The following is a 16,927-nucleotide window of genomic DNA, read 5'->3' as shown; positions in this document are numbered from 1 at the left end:
ATTCAACTAAGCCCGCTCTGCACACGAAAATTGAAGGATTCCCAATCCTCATTACGTTCCAATGTTCACCTTGCTGACGACCGGTGCTTACCAAATCTAGAGCACCATAAATAACCCTTCCAAAACCACACGATTCCCGAAAACCAACTACACATCTTGTGTCCCAACAATGCCAATGAGTCTGGTTGCTCACACTGATATCACACTCAGATCTCGGAGTCCAAAGGTCGGATGCTCCCACAATACTTCAGCGACAACTTATCCTTCCCTCCCTCGGAAACTCCGAGAGGCTTTCCTAACATAATTGCTAAGGTTACTGAACCCAGTCAAAATCCCCTCGTACGAACCCTTGAACCAATCTCGACCATGCTCACAATGATACTCGAATGCTGAAAAATCCGCGATATATCAGGAGATGACCCTGTACTACTCCACCCAAATTCACAGTTTGCAGATGGCATATAACTCTTCTTGAAGATGTGTGTAGCTCAACCACCACCTGGGATAACAACCAACGATACGCCTTCCCATGCTGAAGAAAAATATCCGCTACTAAATACATGCAATGCTGGTGGGGAGGTAAAAGGGTACATACCTTGCACCCTTGCCTGCAGGAGTTCCGATCTCCCCAGTCTAACCCTACAAAGTGGGGTCACTTCCTGCTGGGCTATGGCTCTACCCTCTCGTCCAATGGTGATTCTCAAAATAGCCGGAACGGATGCACTCACCGCTCCTCTCTGATTCTCCGACGGTCGACCTCCTTGTCTCCCTTCTGATCGCAACAACTATAACGGGCTTGCCCCTTGTGGGTAACCCCCGAAAACACGACCATACCTGCTACACCCATAGCAACCCAGGTCACTGAACAGATTCCGACAACGACTCGGTGCAATCACGGTACACGCGGGTTCCGTTCCGCGACATACATCCGCCTGAAGATCTCTCAAAGATTCCTCGTCATGCTGAATGGCATCTGACATCTCTTGCCAACCCAGACCATAGCAGAATACCGACCCGAGATCCAACTTATCACGATACTCAAGCGATACAATTACCCAATATCCACCAGAAATGGTCGAAGTTAGCATATCCACAAACATCTGAAGGAATACTGACCACCTCCTCTTGTGCTACCTCGACCACCCTGAGAGCATGATGTAACTTCCTCATTCCGATCCCAATGACTGTCCAAACCCTTGCGCAGTTCCTGCAAACGTTGCACTGGATCCGACCCTGCTGGCCTCTAAAATACTGATCCAACTCTTGGGTCCCCGCCTGAAACCCTCGAATAAATTCACCTGATCTAAACCTCTCTTATTTAGGTACTCCTAATCAATCTTCCATCCTCGGCTCTGTGATCCATACCATTCAGGGTCTCGCACCCCGACACCCTCACCAGTTCAATTGCCAACGGCTGAACTACAGTAGTTGGAGCAACCTCTGCTCTAAGCCAACTATAAACTATTCCCAAGACATGGTTTCCAATCCCAAAAATGCAATAGATCGCATAATCAATCCTTGCCGCCTGATACCAGAGATCCAAGGCGAACTCAAAATCCCGGAAGTCCTTCCGCTATCCGGCTCACTACCGGAGCCGGGACCAAACCCTGGTCCTTCTCCTTGCGTGCTCATCCACATTCTGCACAACAACTATCCCCACGACCCAATCATAATAAAAAATTCTCTTTCCCAGGCTTCTTAGATTCTCCAAGACTCTCACTGATTCGAGTATGGATCATGTGCTTTCAGTATTACGGGCCCATACTACCTTCCACATCTATCCATACTTTCCTCAGCAATTCTACCGAATCCTCTAAGTCGTCTATCCCACTGATACACCAATATCCGCTAAACAGCAACACAATATCCACCGAAGCACCTCCTAGGCCCCCCCCCCTAGGCTCCCAACTTCACGAAACTGCCCTCACTAAGCTCACTGGAGCATATCCTAGGCTTTCCTAGGTTCCCAACCTCGCCCTGCCATCAACTGCTGAAGAACTCCCCACGATGCCAGTCATCTACCTCCTGCATATCGTCACATCCACTTAGTAGCTGACTCCCATCACTTAAGAGTTCCACAAATCACAAAGCAAGCAACATTCGTGCAGATGCACTCCGACCCAAAGAACTGCCACAAAATATTCAGCCCACATATCGCAACTCGCGCTATCCACATCTATCCATCCTTACTGTCGGCTGCCTTACGAATGCAAATTGTACACATAACAGGATCTAATAGACTGTCGAATAATCGACTCTACCCTAGGACCACAACCAGACAAGGAACAGGAAATAAGGCCAAATCAATTATTCTAAGGCTATAAGATCCTAACCGTATACAATTTTAAAAGAATACACGTAGCAGTTACTAATACCAATAATCATTCTCATTCTAGCATGGCTTCAAATATTTCCAGGGTTATAAGCACCACATATCAGGCCAACCTATTGCTGACTACTCAGCACTAGCATGCAAAGTCTACCAACTCATACAGCATATACAGGTATCTCCCCTAGCCCTAACTAGCATGCGATTTACAGATTCATAAACCAAGTCATAACAGACACCATATGTGGGTATTCTGGGGAAACTTACTTGAGCTCGGTTGATTACATACACCACACCCTTTCTTGTCTTAGAAAACCTTTTCCTTGAAAACATTTTCTTTTGAAAATTTTTGAAAACTTTACAGATCCTCAGTTTGAGTTCAGACACACCCGAAGGTATACCCGAATCCCTCAAACCAAGGCTCTGATACCAACTTGTAACGACCCAAAAATCCAGGGTAAAAAATTTATTTTTAATATAGCTAAAATATTGATACCATTTATTTCAAACACCTCAAGTCATCATTAAGTAAAACATTTATCAGAGTTCATCCCAAAATCAATCATTGCGGAAATCATAGGTGTGTGCACTACGATCAATCCGAGCCCTTCATTTCCAAATCGATGAAACCTGAAACCAAAACTGTAAACCGTAAGCACAAATCTTAGTGAGTCCCCCAGAGCATACCCTACACACACTCCACATAACACATATCGTATTAGCTGTGAAAGCTATCTCTACCGTTATCACATATCAAATAGCTATAAAAGCTATCTCTACCATTAGCACATATCAATTAGCTATCTAAGCTACTTCTGTCATTCCGCTTTAAAGTATCTATTTGCTAAACAAGATGCAAAACCGAGATTGATACGTTGGGTTTTACTTTTACAAGAGTTTGACATTGAAATACGCCATTAAAAGGGAATGGAAAATGTAGCTGCCGTTGCCGGGGAACTCCTACTTTTAAGATGTAATTTTAACACACAAAGACAGTGAACCTGTCTTTTAGTTGTATAGTTGAGCAAGTAGGGTATCAAACTCGAGGAACGGAAATTAAACTAACAACTAGAATTAACTAAACAAGTAATAAAAGTAAAAGGTTTTCTCTAGTTTTACAAGACTAGAAACTTTAACACACTAACTAACACGCATATTAAGTAACTAATTAGCTAAAAACAAGTAAAAACTAACTAAATTCAATAATAGAAAGGGTTCTGTTTAGGTTCGATTCATTTACTCCTATGGTTGATTTATGACAAGTGCAATGGATTAATTGTTATTAGTTACCGGCTAAGGTGATTAGATTCACATTCACTATTACCAATCCTTAGGAAACAAATTAACTTAAGCAGTGATCAAGTGATTAAACTAATGAATTTCCTAGTTTAATTATTCGGATTAAATAAGACTTGTAATTAGCTAATCAAATTAATAATTCAATTAACCTCTTGTTGATGGTTTATCACACAAGCTCACACATTAATTTATCCATTCTCTAGTTAACCCTAGTTTCACATTCACTATTCCTAGGCACATAATAATGTTTTCACATAAATCACATGAGGTAAGCAATTAAGAGATGTTCATGCAGCTTAATTACTTGTCAATTAACTGAAAATAGTTATGGTTAATGCATAAGGTTCTTTAACAAGCTTAATTTAATAAAATTCACTAATAAACAATTAATCCTACCGTAAATCAATCATAGTTATAAACTCATCTACCCTAAACAGAAACTATAAGATTTAGCTCATAATTATAGTAGATAGCAATCCAAAAACGAAGTCTAACAATTCAACCATAGTTTAATTCAAGAATAAAGTCAAAAGTAAACTTATGTCGCCTTGAATCTCCTTGGAATTGAAGACTTGGGTTTCTCTCATGATTTCCAGAACTCCAGATGCCTTCTTGGTCGTCAAGTAATTCTCCCAAAAATTCCAGAGAGCCTCAATTCGGGAATGTGACTTCTATTTATAGTTTTCAGAAAACAGGGTCTACTCGTCGAGTAGATAACCGACTCGCCGAGTCCCCTCTGTAGAGTCCGTATACGACAAGGACTTTGTGTTTTGCTTCGCGAACATTCGTGGGCACTCGTTGAGTAGACATCCAGACTCGTCGAGTTCTTCATGATTTAACTCTTTTACTTTAGATCTTCAATTCCCGAGCTTCCGATCGCATCTCCTGCTTCCTTTTGCTTCTGATCATATCTTTTGGACTGAAAATACAATTTAAACATAATTAAGTACCTTTTGTCCATAAATTGCAATAAAATAGCCAATAAATAACAAAAATCTATACTAAATATATAGCTAAGTATGCACATATCATGCCACATATCACATATCAAATAACTGTAAAATCTATCTCTACCATTGGCACATATCAGTTAGCTATACAAGCTATCTCTACCGTTAGCCATAAAGGCTATCTCTACCGTTAGCCACAATGTTATCTCTACCATCAGCCATAAAGGTTGTCTCTACCATTAGCCACAAAGGTTATCTCTACCGCATATCACGCATACATACATATCACACACCTCTACATAGAAAGTATTCCAACTATCATAAAATGGGTCGGCCTTGGTGCCTTAGACCAATTGGTATGGTGAGAAGACTCACCTTTCGACTGCTGAACTGATAAGCTGAAATCAGACATATCCTACACGCTACTCCTTCCCAACTGCCCATAATCATCAGGTGATTAGTTTAACACAATCCCACAAAAACCCTCAGGTCAATTCTGGTCAAAGTCTATGTCTGTAGTCAAGGTCAACAGTCCCTATTGACCTTGACTCGTCGAGTACAATTAGCCACTCGTCGGGTTCCTTGCTTAACTCGTCAACTCGCCGAGTCACCCGAGAGACTCGTCGAGTTCCTTGATGTTCACGGTCGTAAACTCCCAACCGTGAACCCTTGGCCGTGAACCCTTGGTCATGAACCCTTGGCCGTGAATGAGAAAACCATCCCGACTCGCCGTGTCACAAGAGGGACTCGACGAGTTCCCACGTATACGGTCCTTTCCAGTGGGATTTAAGGTCTCAAACTTCAGATCCATATTCTCCTATTGATAATACCACGTAAATTTGCCAACTTTACGTTCATATTAAGTCTCATAATGCCAAAACCACATCAAGAAGTTTCTTACAAGTCCCAAAGCATGCATAAGGAATAGGGTACACCAAGGAGACAACTTTATGACATTTGGGACCTAAGAAGTTCCAGATCTGGAACCATATCCTTGTGATAGGTCTAGATCCAAACTTGGTTCCATTCCTCAAGGATGGCCATAATCTTCTAAAAGAAATCTAAGAGCTTTAAGCTTTAAGGTAACAGATTAATTCCTCAATAAGGTGCCCAACACGAAACAGATACTCGATCTAGTTCTCCTTCCTTGATACTTCCTCTTCAAGCTTGAAATCCTCCCCAAAATCCCAAAGACAAGCTCCCAAATGCTCTCTCTCTTCATACACAAAAGGTCTGCGACCGAGAACAGCTTCTAGGGTTTAAAATGGGAGGCTATGAGGCAGATAATGATGTTTATATAGGGGGCAAACCCCAAAATTAGGGTTTTCTTCTTACAGCACTGACTCGCCGAGTCAGGCCTTCCGACTCGCCGAGTCGGTCCCGATCCTTCACCGTGATAAAATGCCCCCACTCGACGAGTTGGACTCCCAACTCGCCGAGTCCATGCACCACAAACCCTAAAAACTCAACCAAACCCAATAATACCTGGATCAGGTGTTACAGGAAACAAAGCATCAAATAAAAGAAGTAAAAAAAAAGTCACACCCCCAAACCGGAACGGCGGAAACGTTCGGGGGTGGATGACGTCATGTGTAGTATCACAACAATTGTGTCATATAAATCATAGTAAACACAACCATTACATTGATTACATATATGAAAAGAGTTTACATCTGTTTGATTCATGTTTATACACTTTAAAAGCATAACAAAAGTAAAAGACGTGACTCTATACGCCCCGTCTTCTCAAAACTCCAGGAGGTACCTGTCTACTGATTTCCTGAGAATACAAGCAGTTTTGAAAGAGTATCAGCATAAAGCTGGTGAGTTCATAAGTAATGTTTTGTAATGAAAACCTGTTAATGACTTTGTAAAAATTTTCGCGTGTTTCCAAGAAAATCCAATATTTTATTTAGTAAAAGTGTGATAGTTCCAGTTCTTTCTATGATCACTTAATCCATACTGGCCAAGTATAAACAAATATCGAACAGACAGTTGACTATGTGAATCTGCCCTAAGTCCACAACCAAACAAGGAACAGGAAATGAGACGGAAATCACACATTCCACAGTCTATCGAATATTCTTCATACATAACCCTGATGCATAAACTAAGAAATCATAGAATTAACTAAATTGTTTGTTACTTTATCTTGTTGTAGCGTATGAAACATATCAGTTTGTATGTTTGATTACTAATAGATATGTTGTATAATGAATTCTGTATGAAAATCATCGTATAGAATGTACTGTTTCAAAAACCATGACTACCACCAGTATGTATAGTATGTTCTGTTTGAAAACCCTGGCTACCACCAGTATGTATAGTATGTTCTGTTTGAAAACCCTGGCTACTACCAGTATGTATAGTATGTTTTATTAATTAAAATAAAACTAATGAAGAATGAAATCTCGTAAACATATGTTAGTTTATACTTATTGTGAGTTGTATAACCATGCTTGATATGACCTAGTGACCTTTACGACGTTCTTCAAGTGTCGGTTACATGACATTTGTCACCTCAGACATGACTACCTAACTGTAGCTAGCAATTCAGGTGTGGGATTGTCAGCCCCGAATAGATCTATTCACAAATCTCACGCTCTTCCTCTAGGAGACTCTGGTTATACTATGATAGGATTTAATTCAGTACACCTAAGGGTACAGTTTTGAAGTAGAGTCTCACAATTCTGTATAATCTAGTTTACGTGTAATTCTGTAGTGTTCTCTTGTATTTGGATCCGTTGTATACTGTATAAAGTAATAATTATACTTAAATAATTATTAAATGTTGTACTCTTGTAGTAATATATATCATAAACTAAATCTTTCATAGTTTATATGTTTACCCATGTATGTAATCTGAATTGGTAAAAGCTGTGTATTGAATTCCCCAAACTATACCCACTATAGTTTACTTGAAATGTTATGTACTTGGTTTGTAAACTGTTTGGAAAACTATGAAATTGTGTTTCCAAAATCAAAGTGTCCCTTATGCTCAACATAGTACAAAAGGGATAAAATATCTAAATATTTTATAAAACGTGGAAATCATTTGACTGTATCAATTGCATAACTTTTAAACTTGTTAAAATCATTTATGTTTGGCTTGTATTCCCCCCTAAAAACATTAAAAATCATAAAAAGCGTAGGGGTATGAACTCACTGTTAGTAGTGTGCAAACGTCGAATCAATGAATTGAAATGAATACCCTCGAGTTGTAGCGTGTGGCACTTAACGGAATCCTAATAACAATTAAATACATTTATGTATTTAAATTAGTGATTTCGCTAGATAAAGTGTAGAAAAACACTTGAGTTCGGTTAAGGAATGTTACCGGGACTTGATCGAATCGAGTAAAGTGGGGTTTCAGTCTAAATCACTGCTTAAGAAGCGTGTACGGCCGTGATCGGGGTTTATGGCCGTGAACAAGGTGTACGGCCGTGAACAGGGTGTACGGCTATGAACGTTGTACGGACATTGAAGGAGTACGACCTTTGAAGGTGTACGGTCGTACACTCAAGAACAAGGATGCTGATTTCGACGAGAAACGTCCTCTAGATTCTCCGAAATGACCCCAAATGGTGTTTTTCGATGTTTTCCGGAAGAATAAAGGTGCTTTTAGAGGTGTACGGTCGATACTCTAGAGAGAAAAGGGGAGAGTGTCCGGTCAGAAAAGTGTAAATGAGGGGGTTGGGTCTCAAATTTATAGGGGTTGTCGCTGGTTGGTGGTGGGGTCCACCCGACGCCGGCCGTAAACGAGTGTACAACCGTACACGGGTGTACGGCCGTGAACTCAAGTCCGGTCGTGAACTCGGTCTTGTTCAAAGGAATTGCCGAAATTTCGCGTGGTTTTGGTTCCGACTCGAATATAGAACTTAAAATATATAGTTAAATGATTTTCCAAACTGAAGGAAGTTGACGGAACCCAATAAAATAAAGTTTTATTAATGGAAATTAATTAACGGAAACTAGAAAAGGGTTCGGGTTGTCACAAAAACTCCTGAAAAGCGACAATTACATGATTCAGATTCTGATTTTGAAAGTAGTCGTCCACCAAAGAAGCCAAAGTAAAAGGAGTGACCAATTAAGAAAGAAAAGAAAAAACCTGTGGTAAAGGAATTTTATTCAATGAAAAATAGATGTTCACAAGAGTCAGTACTCTCTATAATCCTTGGGTTGAGCACACAACAAAAGGAATGTGTAAGATCTATGGGTTTTGGAAGTGTGTTAAGAATGAAAATGAGCGCTATACTACTGAAGCTGGGATTTTATATTCTTTTCAAAAAATTTATTATGAAAGAATGGTCATAGATGTTGAAGGAAAGGAACTGAAAGTAACAACACAGTATGTTCATGACATGTTGGAGATTCCAACTGGTGGAACCATACTTACACAACATGATCAATTACCTAAAGATGATACATGTTATGATGAATGGAAGGAACTGTTTCAAGAAGGAGCAATCATCAGACTGAATGCAATCAAAAAAGTTATTGTTCATACCACAGAAGTTGATTTTAATTTCAAATTGGACTTCTTAGTTCTTTCTGTCAACACATTTTGTGAGTCAACATCAATGGGAAGATGCAACATGTTCCCTTTGAGTTATATTTCAAGAAAAACATATATCAACAACATAGACTAGTGCAGCTATGTTTTGGATTGGCTCGTTAGAAAAAATAACTCATACATACCATACTCGGATACCAACTACTTTGTTGGACCTTCAGCTTTCTTGGTGGTAAGTTATTCATATGTGAATATATTATAATGTTTATATTCACTTTTTAATAATATTAATTATCCATAACTTAATAACACATATTCATATATGAATAAGTAAAAGATAATATTACTTGTTCACATGTAATGTTTTGCATTACTTATTCATAAATGAATATAAAATTATAATACTATATTTTGTAAAAATTCATTTATGAATATGAATTAATTATCATTTATCTGCAGTTGTTCTATGCTGATAAAATCCACTCGGAAGTTCTAACGGTAACACATAAACGTCTAACAATTTGTTATTGGAGTTCAAAGAAGATTAGATATCGAGAGACATTTGAACAAGAAATATGTAGATTTGGCCTTGGAGAATTAAATGAGGAAGTTGAAGGAGATACATATCTGGAAGACAATGATTGTGATAAAGATGAAGATGATTCTGTTGAGGTAATTATTTTGAATATGTTAATCATATATGATTACACTAATTTATTATATGAATTTCTAATTATATTTCTTTTTATTACATAGGCATATGAATCAAAATTAATCAAAAATGCTTAATAGTTTTGAGAGGATGAAGGAAAAGTTGAATTCAAAGCTGAATGATGCAATAACAAAGTTTCCTGAAAATGAATGTTTCAGGATTTTGAAAGAAAAGATCACAAATAAAGAAGACAAAAGGAAATGATGAAGGTGGAGAAGCTGAGAATACAAAAGGAAATGATGGACGTGGAGATAAACAAGGAGAAGTTGAAAGTACTGAGGCAAATAAAGACGAAGGTGGAGATAAACAAGGAGAAACTGAAACTACCAAGGCAAATAAAGATAAAGGTGGAGATAAACAAGGAGGAGAAATTGAGAAAGGAAATGAAAATGGTAGAGGTAAATGGATGATTAACTAATTAGTGAATATAATAAGATTGATTATTCACAAGTGAATAAGACAATATATAAATAAATAAATAAGATAATATTACTTGTTCATAAGTAACGATATGCGTTACTTATTCATAACTGAATATATTATCATGCTTACATTAGTTTTTTTGAATAACACACTTTTCATGTATGAATAAGTAAAAGATAGAATTACTTGTTCATAAGTAATGTTATTCATTACTTGTTGGAGTGCACACTTTTTTAAGTTCATTCAAGATTCAAAGTAGACTGTCATTTAGGGGCTTAGGGGCGAAGCCCCTAAATGAACGGGGGTCCGGGGGCAGTGCCCCTGGGAGCGGGGTCCAAGGGGCAGAGCCCCTGGCTGGGGTCGAAATCTGAATTCTTGTAAATGAACCTAGTTTTTGACTTCATTTTGACCCTTATTTATAATCCGGTTTTAGTGATATTTTATGACTGTTATAAACTGTCTTTTGACAGTTTAAGTAGTTTTTGGACAAAGAAAACTGCCCTGATAGTTTTCAGACAAATGATGTATTTTAAGCATTTTGGTCATAATTTTCCTGGTACAACTACAATCACGAAAATCATAACTTCATATTCTCTGTTCTTGAAACTCTTCTGAGTCTTATCTGATTAAAGGTTGGGAGTACCACCCAAATACTTTAATCTAAAAGTGTACACACGATTCTCAGAATTTCCAAGCCTTTTATTACCCCGAATTTCTAACATTACTTATTCATAAGTGAATATATTAAAATATTTATATTCATTTAAGAATAAATAATGCAATATTTTGAATATAGATATAATATTCATATATGATGTGTATCTTTAAGGCAATGGAAAGTCTAAAGATTAAAATAAAAAAGAAGGAGAAGTTGAGAAGACAAAAGGAAATGATGGAGGTAACAATTTGGAAAAACATTTGAAAATTCATATATGATTAGAATGATCAATAATCATATATGAATAAAATATAAAAAAATATATATTATAATTAACATATAATTATTTATATGATTCAATATTCATATATGATTTGAATTTTGAAGGTGATAAAAAAGGGGTTGAAGTTGAGAACAAAAAATCAAGTGAAGCAGGTAAATAGACAAGTCACTAATTATTTATACTTAATATATTTCATTAAAATTTATATTTTTCATAGTATATTAATATATTATGTAAATTTTCTGGCATGTAAAAAATCAAAAAATGAAGATAATACTCATCCAAGCTTTAGTCTAGGTCTCAGTCAAGATTCAAATCAAACTTCAAGTAAAAAGTGTAATGAATCTTCACCAAAAAAACCACTTACAAAGAAACAAATCAAGGAAGACCATTAGAGGGTTATGATTAGATTATCAAACAAAAATTGTCTTAATCCAAATCCAATCTTTGTAGCAATTCCTACAGAAGAAGGACCATCAAAGCATGATACGGATGAACCAAGACCGAAGAAGCATGCTGATCCTTTCAAATCACCTTACAAATACAGGATAATAGACAAAAAACCTAAGCTGACACGTCAGGAGAGTATTGTCTGTGATTAGTTGTTCAACTTGCAAGGGAATACATCGTAAGTAACTTTATTTGTAGATCTATTCATATATGGTTATTATATAAATAAAAATATATCACATTTTGATTATATATTTGCAGAGATGTGGTTGTCCAGACAAAATATTGTCAGGTAACACAAAGAGCATTTAAGGAAAGCCTATATGGAAAAACGGAGATTTTTACAAGTTTAGACACTTGGGCCGATTTACTTAACCACCAAGAACTAGGAAGAGATGTCGGAAATTCACCATGACTTTTCTTGAAAGTTGAAGTTTCTGTAAGTTTGTGTTCTAACATTAATTTCTTCTTTATTCATAAATGAATATACAAGTATGATGTATTAATTTATGAATATTAGATTTATTTAGTATCACTTAAGATAATTATGTATATGCAACTGAAATTCACATATGATTATAACAAAATGATGTATTCATTTATGAATATAAAAATAAAAATTAAATATCTTTAGTATTCACTTATGGTTAATATACCAATATGATGTATTCATTTATGATTAACAACTTACTAATCCTTTAAAGTTATTTTGGTCATAGAATGCTTATGTATCTTCAACATTGTCTGATGAAAGAAAGTATGAAAAATTCAAGGAGAACTTTCATGATAGCACTGATGGGTACAAAAAAATCTTGGACATAAAAATATTGAAATGATATGTTAATTTAACTTATATATATATATATATATATATATATATATATATATATATATATATATAATCAACAAAATACTTACCATTATATACATAAAAAACAGGTATTATTTCCAATTGTTAGAAGTGCTCATATTTATGTGATTGTCTTCAACTTAAAGAAACTGTCAATTCAAATTCTGGATAACAGTGCAATTGAGGGGGATTATGAAGAGAAATATGGAGTCCTATTGAAACCTTTGGTAAGTATCCAATTCACAACAACGTATCAGAACCACTTTATTACATATCTAACTTTTATTTTATTTAATGATTAGAAAATTTTTGTTTGTGAGATACTTTAAAGAAATAAACCATTCAAGAGCCAATGTCATCTCAAAAGAAACTGTCATACCAAAACGAATTGAAATGCCATGGAGAACAGTTAAAAATAAATTTGATTGTGGGGTCTTTGCAATGAGACATATGGAGACCTATATGGGACAACCAATCTTAGAGTGGAAACCATGTCTTTATAAAGAAAGTACAATTCAACAAACTACTTTAGAGAAACAAAGGCAAAGGTATGCGCAATGAATGTTAACTTCTGAAATTAACATGTTGAAGGTTGCAAGTGATGTCCAACCTAGCTGGGTTGATGCATCGGGTTTTATACCCATGTGGGGCTTGAGTTTGGTAGTTCGATTCCATTAAACAACCTCTTTTGGTGCCACAAGTGAGGAATTTTTCCCTGTAAATCCCTATGGGGGCTGGGTTTTCTCTGTAAAGGAGCTCGAACCCGGGGTGCTCTTTGAAATATTGCAAGTAGGCTTCCACTTAATTCGTTTGCCGATTAAAAAAAACATGTTGAAGGCTAAGCTGTTGGATCTTGACGAAAAATATCAAAATGTGGAATTCATAGTACATACTGCTCATGTATACAAGGATATGCAAACAATTCAAAAAATGTTAAAAGAATATTGATGATTGTTTTTCATGAAGTGTGATAGTAAGGGAGAACGTACAATCTGTGATGAAGTTGAATGCTTTTGGAGAACATGTAAGATGGTTTTGTGAAACAAGTTTGTGAACAAGTTTAAAATGATTTGTTAAGTGTTTTTTTAACATCGTTTAAATAGTGTATGAAATGCTTGTGAACAAGTTTTATTATTTTGTGTTGAATGATTATGTAATAGAAACAAGTTTGCGTACATTTGTTAGTTTTTTATATTCAAATATTTTAAAAGTTTATGATAATGATTTATAAACAAGTGTGATTGTTTCTGATAACTTTCAATTTTATTTATGTTTATTCATAAATGAATAGCAATATGATATATTCATTTACGTTTAATATGTAAATAATAACGTCTCAATCATAAATGAATACAAATATGATGTATTTATTTATAATTAAGATAAGAATAATATGTAAATTTAACAAAGTTCACATATGAATATAACTTATTTATTAGTAAAGTAATAATAAAATATCATTAATACGTCATATTTGTATTCATTTATAATGTATTCATTTATGATAGTTTTCAATTTTATTTATGTTTATTCATAAATGAATACCAATATAATATATCCATCTACGTTTAATATGTAAATAATAACGTCTTCAATCATAAATGAATACAAATATGATTTATTCACTTATGATTAAGTTAGTACAAAACAAATATGATATATTCATTTATAATTAACATGTATTTCACATATGAATTTTCCATATCAATATAAATGTCTTAAGTAGTAGCTTCTAAATGCATAATGACACAAGAATATTGTATTATTCATACATGAATATTATTTTTTATGATTATTATTTGCACATATCCATCAATGAAGATAACGAAATAACATAAAAATAACAAAAAAGCCTATATGTCTTTTGTTGATTGAGCAGCTGTAATTCTTACTGGACATGTACGTAAATTATGAGGAACTCGTTCTCCACATCCTGAGCACCTTCTATGTTCTTTGTTAGAATTAACATATGTTGTTTCATCTGTACTTGGAATTCTTTTCTTAATTCCATAACCTTTATTTCTTTGAAATTGCGAAACATGAATATTAATCTCTTCTGGAATAGGAATAAAAACACCCATAAGATTGCATATAACTTCACCATCCGTCTTGCTTTTCAATCCACCAGATGTATAATCACTCTCAAATTCCTTCAACAACATCTTTTGTTTCTTAGCAAATGAAGCCAATTTCTTTTTGTCATCTTTTACAATATCCAAATATGATTCAAAACTATAATATGAATCATTGACTAGCTTCACATTCTCACAATCCCCTGAATCAGATTGATGAGAACTAAAACAATAATTTCGTGATATCACATCCTTTCTCCATCTTTTCAGAATGTACATTTCAGGAATTTCTTTAACACAACATCTCATCATTATTGTGCAAGCATGTCTACATAAAACACTCATACGGTTGAAATGTTCATAACTGCAATCTATTTCTTTCTCTTCAACTTTTATTCTAACCCGATACAAAAACATAATAAAAAAATGAAAAAAGAATTTACACATCATTTACACGTTTAAAATCATATATAAATACTCATATTCATATACTAGGTGTAAAACCCGTGTATTATACGGGTTGATTAAAAAAAATTAAATATTAAAATGTCAACATTAAGTATTTTTTTAAATAAAATTTTAAAATAAGGAAAGAAAAAACGTATTAATTACAATTACTATCATATTTATTACATTTAATACTTTGCATATATAAATATTATGTGACTTTTTAATTTAAAAAATTAGAAAAACTTAGAAATTGACATGTTGATATTATTTAATTTCAAAAATATCATAAAATGACAAGTATCAAAACTCATGAGAGATTGACATGTGACAAAATGGATCTTCATTTATTATAGATGAACAGTCATATATAATTATGCATATAAGAATATTACATTCCAATCATATATAATAATTCATATTCATATATGAATAATCATATATAAATATTCATATATAAAGAATCGCATTTTAAATATTCATATAAGAAATTAAATTCATATATAAACATGTTCAAATTTTAAAAAGATCAGAATATTCATATATATATATATATATATATATATATAAACATTACATTATTCATTAAAAAACTATTAAATTACCTTGAATTCAATTTTAAATTTGATTTTACTGTTGTTGTGTTGCACACTGTAAACTTCCCATCCGTCTTAATTACCAACATAGGAGTATGTATAGAAAAAAGTTGCTTTATATATTTCCTTTTGCACCTCAAAAAATAATGTACATGTATAAAGTTTTGATGCTTGTAGTTCTATTTCTCGAGGCGTTAACATTTTATATGTTGCTTCCTTTGTTGTCTCATCAAGCTCTCGTTGAGTATTTCTTTGCTTTTGAATGGAAATATCGTAATTCATCATGAAATTCAAAAGTAAATTCTAACTTTCTGACTAGGTATTAAAGAATGAATTCATACTCTCTGACCTCGACGTAATCTTCATCAACCCACATATTGAAATATCATTAAAATATCCAAGTATCCATGAATCACTTTCTGTAAACATGTATTTAAACCATCATGTGTCTTCAAGATTGAAATCCTTCATAAGAAAACCCCAATTCACCTCAAAGACCTCATGTTTCATATTCATGTCCCAAATAAGCTTCGAGAATCTTTTTCTAAAGTCAGTGTTCGTAAATAAATCATCCGATATCTGTATTAAAACAAAAATAAAATAAACTTCTATATTTATTCATAAATGAATAAATATTAATAACTAAAATTGAAAGACCCTAACTTTCTAAACTTTCGTATTTCTGAAAGACCCAAACTTTCATACTTCACAATATTACTACTCCAAAACATGCTACATGCATATTTATAAACAATATTTTACATTGATAATTTATTTACATAAGATTGGATACAAACCGACTAAGTTTATTATAAAGTGTTATACTTATAACATAACTACCCAGGATATTATAGTTTTATACATACGTAAACCCAAGTACAAAAGTAATAGTATAAACTATTCTAAATCTTCCAACAGTATATGACTATAATGGATTCTCATTACCTGCAATTGTTAAACACTGAGAGGGGTAAGCAGTGACACTTAGTGAGTTCAATAATAGATACAATATAACGCTATGCCATATACATATCAATATGACAGAAGCAAAGAGGTACAAAGAACAACAAACGCAGATGAGTATCATATGACATGTTTTCCATATCAACGAATAATCTGATTCAAAGATATACAATCAATGAGACATAACAATTTCAATACTTGATATACATCAATAAGACTTTTGCCCATATGGCATGGAATATTAACCAATTTCTGAATAAACATTTTGGCTAGCAAATTATAGGCTTTCAGCCTTGCCTAGCCTTCTGCCAATGCCATAATGGTAGAAGTCATTCTCTCACGAGACATGCTCTACACGGCCAGAGGCTACATACCTGTACCC

The 16,927-nt window shown here is 34.4% G+C and overlaps 1 protein-coding gene across 1 annotated transcript; it reads right to left on the bottom strand.

Moving 5' to 3' along the window:
* Nucleotides 1-14,320: 14,320 nt before the first annotated feature.
* On the bottom strand, nucleotides 14,321-14,851 carry LOC145127364 (uncharacterized). The gene has a single exon (XM_079062578.1). The coding sequence runs from the start codon at nucleotides 14,849-14,851 to the stop codon at nucleotides 14,321-14,323; it is 531 nt and encodes a 176-aa protein (XP_078918704.1).
* Nucleotides 14,852-16,927: the final 2,076 nt, after the last annotated feature.

This window comes from Lactuca virosa, chromosome 7, assembly GCF_052849685.1.
Source record: "Lactuca virosa cultivar CGN04683 chromosome 7, Lactuca_virosa_CGN04683_v6, whole genome shotgun sequence".
Taxonomy (NCBI): domain Eukaryota; kingdom Viridiplantae; phylum Streptophyta; class Magnoliopsida; order Asterales; family Asteraceae; genus Lactuca; species Lactuca virosa.
The sequence above is the reverse complement of the archived record's forward strand: the minus strand, read 5'-3'. Positions and strand labels throughout refer to the sequence as shown.